A 12,366-nucleotide genomic window follows, 5' to 3' on the forward strand; every position below is an offset into this window, starting at 1 on the left:
AAGTCAAGAAGCGCAAGAAGTACGATGATCTCACGCAGCGCTTCCACTTTGAACCTCTGGCCTTCGAGACATCTGGAGCTTGTGGTCCTTCCACAAAGGTGTTTGTTCGGGAGCTCGGTGCAAGGATCGCCTCCGTAACGGAAGACCGTCGAGAGACAGCCTGGCTTTGGCAACGGCTGGCTCTGGCTGTTGTCAGAGGAAACGCGGCAAGCATCCTGCAAACGGCTGAACATGAGGTGCAGCAGAAGCGGCGGGAACAAGAGACTGGCACGTGGAGGGGACGGGCAGTGCAAAACCGGCGCAACGGGCTGCGGGAGGAGCCGCTGGGCGTCGGTGAGCTGCACTGCGCGTTGCCTAGCCGCAACCCACTGGGCGACCCCGAGCTGGCGCAGTACCTGAAGCCACGCGCCGCTCCCCGGTCAGTCGATGAGAGAGTGGCAACTACTCAGGAGCTGACCGACCAGCTCCTGAGCATCGCGCCCAGCTGCTCCGAAGTGTCGCCAGGGTCGCCGCGCCCCAATCGGCTGGCCACCTACGCATCGCTGCTGGCTGAAATGAAACGGGACGCAGTGTCGGGGTACGTAGAGCCGGGTGGGTAGTATGGTAGCATCTGAGTGAGTGAATGAGCAGCGTGTTTTTGTGTGTGTTTTTATGTCATGTCATAGATGATAGATGTGTGTACACTGGGCATTGGACATTAGCTCAATTAGCAATTCCGTTCTTTCTGATGACGCCCCCAGTTTTAACCTAATGAATAACGATTTAGCCTTCAGGAGACAAAAATTGCTAAAATGTACGTTGTTTGCCAAAAAATTGTAGCTGATAATAGTCTTATCACATCCTGCAACTTTCAAAGGACTCGGTCATCTACTGTATCTCTGATACGGTGACGAAGTTGCAAAAAAGTGATTGGAGGTCGCGTCATTCAAGGTGACATGGTGACCTGCCCTTGAAAGATAAGAGGTTCAGGGTTGCACACGATGCGTAAATTGGAAGTGAAAATAGTTTTGCCGAATTTCGAGGCGCTACGCGATGCGATTTTTTCGTTATTTAACCCTCGCCGGACGAGGGGGGGGGGCGGGGTGCCGCCCCCCATAGTTTTTTTTTTTCGCAAGAGCGCCGAACACGCTGGCGATAGATAGCTGAAACTTAGCACACCTGACTTATGATTGAAGCCGGATTTTTTGACACCAACCGCGTTTTCAGGTCAGGTCACTGACCTATGACGTCATAAGTAAACCTCTGCACGGTCTTCAGACGTCGCAACTTCGCAGCGCCCTCACTGCCAGAGGAGCTTTCACATGGAAATGAAACTTGCAGGATGTAGTATCCATTACGAGTCTCACAACTTCTATATCTCGAATTTTTCCTAAAGGTCATATGAGGTGAGGTCATTTTCGTGACCTTGCCATTATAAGTCAACGGGGAAAATGAAAATTGCTATTCTGGCGCCGGGAACGATCTCCAACTAGCTAAAGCACACATAATTGTGATTTGATGCACTCCTTGCAAGGTTAGATGCGTCACTTTTGCAATGTAGATCTTGCGTGACGTCATTTATGACGTCATCAAGGTCATATTAGTTTTTCGTCAATAACTCCCGATCAAAATGAGCTAGCGAGTCGGGAAAGCCACCAATGGACTCAAGAAGACCTGCCGAAGCGAATTATATGCGACATGATCTCTTTCGACCAGCTTCGTGACCTGGGGACGCTGACCTGACCGTGACCTTAGGTCAACACCCTAAGTTGACCTGACCAAAACAAAAAGTATATCATTCGACGCGCCTGAGCAAGACGAACACGATGCTGCCAAAGTCGCGGCTCTGCGGCCGTTTTTTGCGAAGTTATTCACCAAAAACTGAATCGTGCCTTGGGGCACTAGACCTGACCTCAGAGGTCACCGGTTGACCTAGGACCTTAAAATCGGGTACCAATCTCTGCGTCTCGTAACGGCGCACACGCTCGTTTTTCCGCAACGCGCTAGCTCCGCCAGGGGCGAAACGGCGAGGGGGGTCATACACGCCCCCCCCCCCTCTCCGCCGGCGCGTATGCAGAAAACCAATAGGTCCGGAGAGGGTTAAAAACAGTGGCTGATAACCGTCCCCCTGTCGGTGCGGGAGTTAAAAGTACTTGATAGCATAATGCAGAAGGCTGTCAAGGAGCAGGAGGAGCTTTCATATGCAAAACGTGTGTATGTGACATATTCAACTGCTAACTTAACCCGCACACCAACGGGGAGCGGTCTGCGCCAACTTAGAACCGACGGGGGGCGGTTGACCGCCCCCCCCCCTGAGGTCTCGAAAACGAAGCAAGATAGCGACAAGCGGTAAACGGCATGGGGTACGCAGAGACAAGGTCTACAATTTTTACAAAGATCATTTTCAAGTCAGGGCAAAGATGACGTCACAGGGATCAAAGAAGTCAAATTGGTGGCGCTAGATGTTGAAAGTTATTTGAGTTTTTATCAAATAACTTTCGAATTAGCAAAGCTAGGAACAAACTAAAGGCATAATCGTGATCCTCTCGTTAATCCGCATAGAATCATATATGTGTTGACCTCGAAAGGTCAAGGTCAAAGGTTGACCCCAGGTCACGTGACCTCAAGGTCATCATGTATATAATTCAATGCGCCTTGACGAGCTGAACACAATGAGACCATCTGCGCGGCTGCATCTTGTTCCTGTAAGGAGTTATTAGCAAAAAACATTTGGTGACCCTTGATGACGTCACATGACCTTACAGCTGCCCAAGAGCAAAAGAGGCCTCAAGCTAGTCAAGGATGATTGTATATGAAATCACTCATGGTATATTGGGTTATTCCGACGCGATTTAGGGGGAAAACACGGGGTTGATTTTCCCCCCATTGGCTTATGTGGCAGTGGCGGATCCAGGGGGGGGGGCTGCGGGGGCTGGCAGCCCCCACCCAAGGAAAACTGGCGCCACTGCGCCGAAGGCGCAGTGGCGCCAATTTTCAATTCGCAACTCATCGGAGTGCCGCATACTAGGACTAGGATGCAAAAATCAGTCGAATAACGTCGTTTCAGTACGCTCCGCACCGATATTTCCAATCGTGTGGTGTCACTGTACATACTGATCCTGGGCGCCTCTTGTCAGGGCCACTGGGCGCCAATATTTCAGCGCCAATACGATGCGACTATGGCGCCCATCCGGGGCGTGGCGCCCAATTATGACCTGCAGCCCCTCCCCAGTGAAAATCCTGGATCCGCCACTGTTATGTGGAGGTCAAGAAATCGACCTGACCTTAGGTCATCAATATCAAAATTCCGAGAAATAGAATTGTAGCCATCATCAACCTCATTACATCCTACGACGTTCATAGGCCTCAGTCATCTACTGTAGCTCTGACACGGTGACAAAATTGCAAAAAAGTGATTTGAGGTTGGCTCACTCCAAGTGACCTGGTGACCTGACCTTGAGAGGTAAGAGCTGCAAACATGCACACCATGTGTAAAATTGATGAGGGAAAAGTCATGCCAAATTTTGCGGCGCCATGGTTTTTCCGCTATCCGCTAAAAACCTCAGGGGGCGGTAAATCGCCCCCCTTCCGTCGGTGCGCGGGCATTCTGCCACCCGGCGGCATCGAACAGCGCCCCGCCCCATTCGCCCGTGCGGCCAATGCTGCAGTCTGTCCGGCGATGACGACCGCCCGACGATGACCCGTGTCAGGGGAAGGAGGTGCGACATCCGTGTGCGGTGTGCTGTCTTGAATCGTCCGTTTGTATTGAGAGAGAGAGAGAGAGAGCGAATGTCCAGTGATTGAATCTGTATGCCTGTGTTTCTTGTCCCCGCATGTTTTTGTTTGTACCCGACTCATACTCTGGACTATAATTGTCACACGCTGTGTGGATCGTCCATGATGGTAATACATGCATACACATACACATACACAAAAGATTTTCCACTCTCAACGGTCGATTACAATCAACCTCCACTCTTCACTTATATGGCCTTGCGCTCTTCAACATACATACTCATGTACTTTTCTGGTGTTTGTTGATGCATACACGTGAGGTTTTATATTGATAGAGACAAGTAGAAAAACACGGAACAAAAAGTGCATGGACGAGTTTCGATTATTAAATCTTCATCAGCATGTCATAACCACAGAGAAACAAGATATCTTGTTTTGACGATTGGTAAGAAAACAATATATCTTGTTTTCTCTGTGGTTATGTCATGCTGATGAAGATTTAATAATCGAAAAGCGTCCATGCACTATTTGTTCTGTGTTTTTCTGCACATGAGGTTAATGATTGTTTACGGCGAATCCTCGTGTTTGAAGCTTATCAACCTGTTATAACGTATTGGGATGTTGAAGCTTTTTTTTCAGCATCAGTTTATTACACACCACACGGTTCGTCGGAAGGTCATCTCAGGCTCAAAAGACACGGTATATACCATTCGAAAGCTGACGGTGAGCTGAATCCAAAAATGTATTTTTTATCAAAATCGATCGATGGCCTTTTTTGAAAATTGCGTTTTTGTAAAAACTTAATAATCTTTTATTCAACGGGCTGTCCCGGACATTCTTGAAAACATAAACATGTATTTTTGAGTTCCAGTGAAAGCTGAACGCCAAAAGAACAATATTTAGCGAAGCAATATTTCCAAACATTAATATGCGTCTCCCACAGCCGAAAATAAGGCGCAATCACACAGCTCAGTGTCACGATGGACCAAAGTCAGCCACACAGAAGCGTGAAATGACCCTTATCGACTCGCAGACCCGGCGCTCTCGGCCCGCCTGACCGGTCACGGAAAGAACGTTCGGCTCTCGCTCTACTAAACAAATGTCATATTTGTCAGTTTAACTGTCCACATCGCTATTAAAGTTATTCAGGATACCAGTGAAGAAAATTCATTGTTCTGCTCGATTTACAACATGCTTTAATTTACATTTTTCTTATACATGCTTTGTTCCATCCAGCTGCGATCAGTGCCCGCGCAGGGGAAGTGAGCGGGGTTTCACTGTCAGAGGCTGTACTGGTGACAGCTGCTCGGCCGTGCGACCGGTCAAAGGTTACCCTGCCCCGCCAGGCGCTACCCCCACTCCACCCGAGCTGAGGCCGGTGCAGCCTCTAACATTTCAGCGCGGCCAATTTTCCTTATATGGGCATGATACCAAGCTCAATTGAGCAAAGTAGACATGGACAAATGCAAATTAATGCATGATGTGAAGATGACAGAACAATGAATTTTCTTCACAGGTATCCTGAATAACTTTAATAGCGATGTGGACAGTTAAACTGACAAATATGACATTTGTTTAGTAGAACGAGAGCCGAACGTTCTTTCCGTGGCCGGTCAGGCGGGCCTAGAGCGCCGGGTCTGCGAGTCGATAAGGGTCATTTCACGCTTCTGTGTGGCTGACTTTGGTCCATCGTGACACTGAGCTGTGTGATTGCAGCTTATTTTCGGCTGTGGGAGACGCATATTGATGTTTGGAAATGTTGCTTCGCTAAATATTGTTCTTTTGGCATTCCGCTTTCACTGGAACTCAAAAATACATGTTTATGTTTTCAGGAATGTCCAGGACAGCCCGTTGAATAAAAGATTATTAACTTTTTACAAAAACGCAATTTTCAAAAAAGGCCATCGATCGATTTTGATAAAAATTACATTTTTGGATTCAGCTCACCGTCAGCTTTCGAATGGTACATATCGTTTCTTTTGAGCCTGAGATGACCTTCCGACGAACCGTGACCAGTCAGCGGACACAGCTCACAATACACAGCGCCGTGGTCTTAATCAAACGTGATCAGCAAAACCCAACGCGGTACGGGCCCGCTTTGGACACTGTCAGCGGCCGTACCGAGCATTGAGTACCGCAGGCAGCGGTACACAGTACCAAGGGTACGCAGTAGGGTAGTGTGGGGTAATTTGAACATATTTTTACGTCTTCTCCGTTGTACCAAGTTCCAACTCAACCCTGGATGAAGAAAAACTGCTTCAGTAGCGCAAGTGTCACTTGCTTTCACCATGCAAGCCTCATTTTTGGACGAGCCGAGCATACCTTGAATAGCATAGCCTCACTTCTCCACCAAGTCACGGTGTGTTCAAATTGCCCCACTGTGGGGTAATTTGAACATACTGCCTTTACCTGTCATAAAAACGATAATCTCGCCAGCACCGATGTTGTTTGACCCATAAACAAGTAGGCAGAACAATTCTAAACACACCTTCACTTGAAAAATCAACACAACAAAAATAACAGTTGCAGAGTATCAATACCTGCACGCTGCACACCGGTCAGTTGACAAAATTCGTCTCTCTTCAATTAACAGAACGTCATCATTTTTGTTCGATAAAAACTCTCCCAACCTTGCTGCATCTGTTATAGTGGTGCCACTCGAACCCTGGACATTTTGAGTTCTGATTTTGTCCGATGTCCAATTTGGAATTGGTTGGACAAAGGTAGCAGACTGGACAACATTGGACGATGGCTTGCTAAACTTCAGCGCTTTTTATAAAGTAACGTGCATAGCATTGATTGGCGAATGGAAAGTTTGTTAAGCTCTCAATATAATGTACACTTTTCGGTTGGTAATATTACATTAAAAGCAATTTAAATGACAGTTTTGAATGTTGATTAATGCGTAATTTTCGGACATATTTGGACAAATGGCTGCCTTTAACATTTTTGAACGGAAATAAACGAAAATGCCGGACATTAGACGGATATTAGACGTAAATTTTATAAAACTGGCATCACTTATCTGCTACTGCTTTGGGTCGAAAATATTGGCAAAAAAAAAGAACTGGGAGCGTTGTTTTCGGAGCTATCCCTGTCTTCACTGAAATTCTCAGACTATGTTCAAATTACCCCACGCTAAAAGTTATTTTGTCATATCTAAAAACAAGTTTCAAAAGCAAATTTCTTGGATTGAATGCATTGATTAGGTCGTTGTACAACAAAAGCCGTTGCGTATTAGACGCTAGCAATGCAAGATTTTGCGCTGCAATGAAGTTGCAATGACGTGATTTTAGGCGTTTTTTCTTGCGAAATTGATTTTTTACATTGTGCGTCAACATCTTCATTCCCTGAAACATTAAACTCCGTTCATATGATAGCCCTTTTAGTTACGATAATTTCCCTCATTGGTCTTATTGTCATGCCACTTATGGATTTTCCGTAATTTTGTGTTTTTCACACTATGTTCAAATTGCCCCACATGTTCAAATTACCCCACCCTACCCTACTTCGGTACACAGTACACTGGCACTCAGAGATACAGACACTCAGCTCGGTACGACCCCTCGCGCGGCGGTCTTAGGGAAGTTGAAGTTTGTGTCGGGATGTTATACAGCTCAGCGGTATACCTATATTCCCGTCAGATCTGGTGATAAGCGAGTGTGCTGACGGATCATTGATTGCTTTTTTCAGATGCTATTCCCGACTGGGACAATCCGTTCCTCTCTGCCGATACGTCCGACGACTACATCAAAGACGTGGATGAATCCAATGCGGTCCTTACAGTATACGAGGACGTCCCGATTGGTCACAAGATAGCCGAGCTCAACATCGTGGCACAGACAGGTGAGTGAACCTTTTCTAGTTAGGGCGTCACGGTGATGAAACTTAACCCGGCACCGCCTGGGCTATTTCCGTACCCACGACAGCCTGAGGGGGGGGGGGGGTCGGATCCGACCCCCCCCCCCTGTTATTTCGAGAACCAATGGTCGTATCGAGCCCCGCGAGGCGGCGTTCGAAAAGGTCTCTACGAGACCTTCCCAAAGCACTCTTAAGATTTTAAGATTGAGGTCAACTTTCGGGTCAAGGTCAGGTCAAAGGTCAAATTCGGGGGTTTTGCATGATTAGGCTTACGGACAGCGGAATTGATAGCTACTGCTCGAAACTGACCAAAAATGACCTCAAAGGACTAGTGAAGGTACCATGTGCGTATAGGGGTCATACTAAGTACGGGTCAAGGTCAGGTCAGGTCACGAAAGGTCACGTTTTCACTTTCTGCTACATGGGCGTGCGACACATGTTTTATGGCTTATTTTTCACGCCGAATCCGATGGTAATGGTTATATGTGACCCCAAGTCACTTTGCTGGTGATAAAAGTGCAATGAAAGCATACAAAAATCGTTTATACCATACATAACTAAACGAGGGCTAAGAAAAAAGTCAATTTTTCAACTTTTTATTTTTGACATAAAAATGTACTTTTCTAGACGAGCTTTGTCCCAGGAATCTAGTGGTGCCATTTGTTTTCTCATGCGATGTTCAGAAGTGCCTCTAATTCACGAAAATGCTTATGACGTCACCATGCCCTATGCCTGTTGGAGCTATTTCTTACAATTTGGGGGTCAAAAATCAAGATAGAAAGTTGAAACTTGGGGCATTAAATGTTTTTATAGAGCTCTACAACATATATTCCGTTTTTTTTGGAAATTCCCAAAATTTTGGATTTTATGAGCTGTTTTCCAAAAATATAGTTTTTTGACTTTTTAGGGGTGAAAAACGCATTTTATGGAAAATCCGAGATAACCATTTTAAAGAACTCGTTGAGCTGCGTCTTTTTCAGTCCTTCATTTGTAATTTTCCCTAAACCCTGATTTTTGGGGATTTTTTTTTAAACATTTACCACTTTTTGACCAAAAACGCCATGTAGTTACATTACTAAAATCGATATATCTGAAAAAATTGAAATTTTTTCTTAAAAATTACACAGGAGACGTCAAATTGATGGGGGAGAAGGTATGCCAAGTTTCAAGTAGATAGCGAAAGTGGTTCATGAGTTATTCAAGAAAAACGGGGGGGGGGTCGGATCCGACCCCTCCAGGCGGTCGCGGGTTAACTTCGCTCTCCTGATACTATATACATATCAATGCAGGCTAGCGAACCATTATCCGTTAGGCGGCACGGGCGGACATCGATAGCAGCGCCTCTATCGGTCACTAGGAAAAGCTGGGCTGTAGGCGACGAAATACCGGCTGAGTTGTCACACGTTGAATAGGTTTATAGACATCAGTCTTGTGAAAAAGTTGAACTTTTGCCTTCAATATTTCTACAGGCAATTTTAGAAGTGTCTTCACATAGATTACAAACCGTTTAGATTATTGTATTCACTTCAAGCCTTCCCTATTGTCCTTGACGAAGATGCGGGAACTATTTCTAATTAGTGTTTCTAGCTTAGTAAAAATATATTGTGGAAACGATTTTTTTTTTTTCATAAATGTATTTATTTCACTCACATACAGGTTGCTTAAACGATTATTGCACCCATGACTCCTCTTATTCGGCTGTCACTCTAATAATCCACGCTATGTTTCAATTCGGGACGTCCAGTCACGCTAGAGGAACATAAGAGACTGCAGAGCAAAAATAAAAAAGCGAAAACTGCCCAGTGTGACCCGGGTTTCATCAATAACATTTCTAATTCACATTCTCTTCACACATAATCGCGAACCAATTCTGTATAGGCACCTAGGTATATAACACCCGCCAGCTGACATTTTATACCAAATAAATTGTCCACACCAACCACAGACCGCGCAAAAAGTAAGCAAAGAAAGTAAAAGTAAACAAAAATTTAACCATGTTCGGGCACAAGTGTGACAATATTTTAGATACTCAGCAGGAACTGAAGGGGCGGCAGCGGAGCGGCGGACGGAGGCGGTCAGTGTTTTGAACATGTCATTATCTGCTCCAGGAACGGAGAGGGGGCGCCACTACATCCAGCAGTAGGTGGCGCCACCGCACCGGCCGGCCACGGGCCGCCATCAGATGCCGCCCCCACACAGCAGCGCTCGAGAGTGGGAAGGATCATAGAAGGATATATCTTAGGGCATTGGATGTAAATAAGCAGTAAATAAGCAGCATTGGAGATAAATATATCATTCAGGCTACTGATTGATATATGAGTGATGGAGAAAGTTTTCCGGTTCACCGTTGTGCGGCGCAAGGCGAGGCAGCCTGGTTCTTATTGGTTGTTTGAGCCGAGTGTATTTTGGAGCTTACTCCATTTATTTTCGAAAACTTTCATATCATTACCGTTCATTGCAATATATTTTTCAGTTTCATAATCTCGTTTGATGCAGAGTTTAAAGTTATGTATTGATGGTTTTGTTTCTTTATATCTTGCGTCGTATATACAGAGTTTTGCAACTGTTACTATATGAGTAAGCAATGCGTTTTCACTGTCACCAAAACATTTAGTTTTATCATTAAGTTGGCCAATTACATTTGTGTGTAAGAAGCGAGAAAGATCTTCCCAAAATATGCGAACGTGTGGGCATGTGATGAATAAATGTTTTAATGTTTCAGGGTTACGATCACAGAAGGTGCATCGATCATGATCTCTGCGATTTATTTTGAATAAGAAGGAATTTGTTGTTAGTATTCTCATAGCAAACTTATACTGAAAGGATGTATACCGTAACAAGCTAGTACTGGTTTTAACTGTCAGGGCAGATCCTTGTTCAAAACACCCCACATCTTGTTTCCATTTATTTTCTATCCTTATCATATCCGTATCACTCCTAATATTGCTGTTTAGGGCACTTCTATTGAATGTTTTTGTGTAGCTATCGTGATTAAGCAAGAAATACATGCGAGCAGGAATATAGGGGCGCTCCTGCTTCCACCCGTCAGGCTGGTCTCTTCGCAGGTGTTGTGGAAGACTGTGTAGCAGGCTGTGATAATCTAGGTAATTGCAGTTAATTCCATAGATTTCTTTAAATCTCTCCCACGATAGAATTTTATTATTCTCAAAAAGATCTCCTATAATGTGCACGCCTCTTCTCTCCCACTTACGATATGCATTTTTCCTGAACTTTGTATGGTCTGAGTGGAATATATTTTCATTATTGATGTTCTCAGCAGGTATATCAAAAATATTCGAAAAATGCATCCATATCGTAACTACATCTTTCCAAAATGGATTGGTGATAGATTTTGCCACTTCCTTAAGTGCAACAACTCCATAGTTCCATATGAATTCCCTTTGCAGCTTAAGCGGTATCAGTGTATACCACGTGCTCTTACTACCTTTAACAAATCGTTTAACCCATTTCATTTTTAGGGATTGAATGAAAGAGCCAGTGTCTATCATTGACAGACCATTTTCATTTATTGACTGACACAACCGTCGTCTTCTCACCGGGTTTCTTTTGGATCCCCATATAAAAGTAAAGAACATTGCATTTAAATCTTTTATAAGTTTATCACTAGGATTTGGTAAGGCAGAAAGTATATGTGTGATTTTAGGAAGCAAAAGTGATTTAGTTATCGCTATTTTCCCAACTAACGATAAACATCTGCCCTGCCACATAGCTATGGTTCTCAAAATTGCATCTTTTTTACGTTTTATGTTTTCATCTGTTATATTCGCACATTTGGGAGTAAATGTTACACCGAGTAACTTGAGTTCTTTTACCCAATCCAGTTCTATTTCTGGACATATTTTGGTTTCCAAGTTTGCACATTCACCTATCCACATTGCATGACACTTTGAGATATTCGGCTTAAGGCCCGAGTACTTTGAAAACCACCCGAGCTCTTTAAACACTTCTCTCAGGCTTCTATCAGATCCGTCTAAAAACAGCGTCGTATCATCTGCGTATTGTATTATTTTAGCTGCCTCATTGTTCAGTTTTATTCCTTTGATACGCTCGTTCTGCCTCACTTTATTTGACAGGATCTCGGCACCGATTATAAAGAGGTAGCATGATATCGGGTCTCCTTGTCTACAGCCTCTTTCCAACAATATCTGTTCTCGGCTAAGCTCACCATTATACGATATTCTCGAGAAAGTATTCCTGTGTAGACACCAAAACATATTGATGAACTTCTCGCTAAATCGAAATTTTCGCAAGCAGCTCTCAAGGAATTTCCAGTTCATTACATCAAATGCCGATTGAAAGTCTATAGAAAGTAGAAGTCCTTGTTTGCTGCTGTGCTGTGCTTCCCACAAAACGTCATATGTTGTACGAATATTTTCTCCAATATATCGATTCCTTAGAAAAGCTGTTTGATCCGAGTGAATAATATTATTAAGCACCTTTTTTAATCTATTTGCTATGGTTCCAGCTAACATTTTGTACGTCGAATTTAGTAGGGTTATAGGTCTCCAGCTCGATATAAAATTTTTGGGTTTAGACGGTTTGGGTACTAGTGTTATGATACCTTCTCTTTGTGTAATAGAAAGCTCTCCTCGTTTAAGACCGTATTCAAGAGATCTAAAAACAAACCATTTCAAGTCACCCCAGAAAACCTTATAAAATTCATATGGGAAGCCATCTGAACCTGGACTTCGGTTATTGCTAAAATGCATAAGAGTGGCTCCGATTTCCTCAATCGTTATATCTCTTTCCAGGAGTTCAGCTTCCTCATCA

The 12,366-nt window shown here is 44.3% G+C and overlaps 1 protein-coding gene across 1 annotated transcript in view; it reads left to right on the forward strand.

Moving 5' to 3' along the window:
- LOC122365230 (protocadherin Fat 4-like) overlaps positions 1-12,366 on the forward strand; it is a 165,736-nt gene that overhangs the window by 12,025 nt on the left and 141,345 nt on the right. The window contains exon 2 of the mRNA XM_043336234.1: positions 7,408-7,560. Coding sequence (XP_043192169.1) covers positions 7,408-7,560 — 153 coding nt within the window. The remainder of the gene's footprint in view (positions 1-7,407; positions 7,561-12,366) is intronic.

The sequence above is a fragment of the Amphibalanus amphitrite genome, unplaced genomic scaffold, assembly GCF_019059575.1.
Source record: "Amphibalanus amphitrite isolate SeventyFive unplaced genomic scaffold, NRLGWU_Aamphi_draft 000724F_arrow, whole genome shotgun sequence".
In the NCBI taxonomy this organism is placed as follows: Eukaryota; Metazoa; Arthropoda; class Thecostraca; order Balanomorpha; family Balanidae; genus Amphibalanus; species Amphibalanus amphitrite.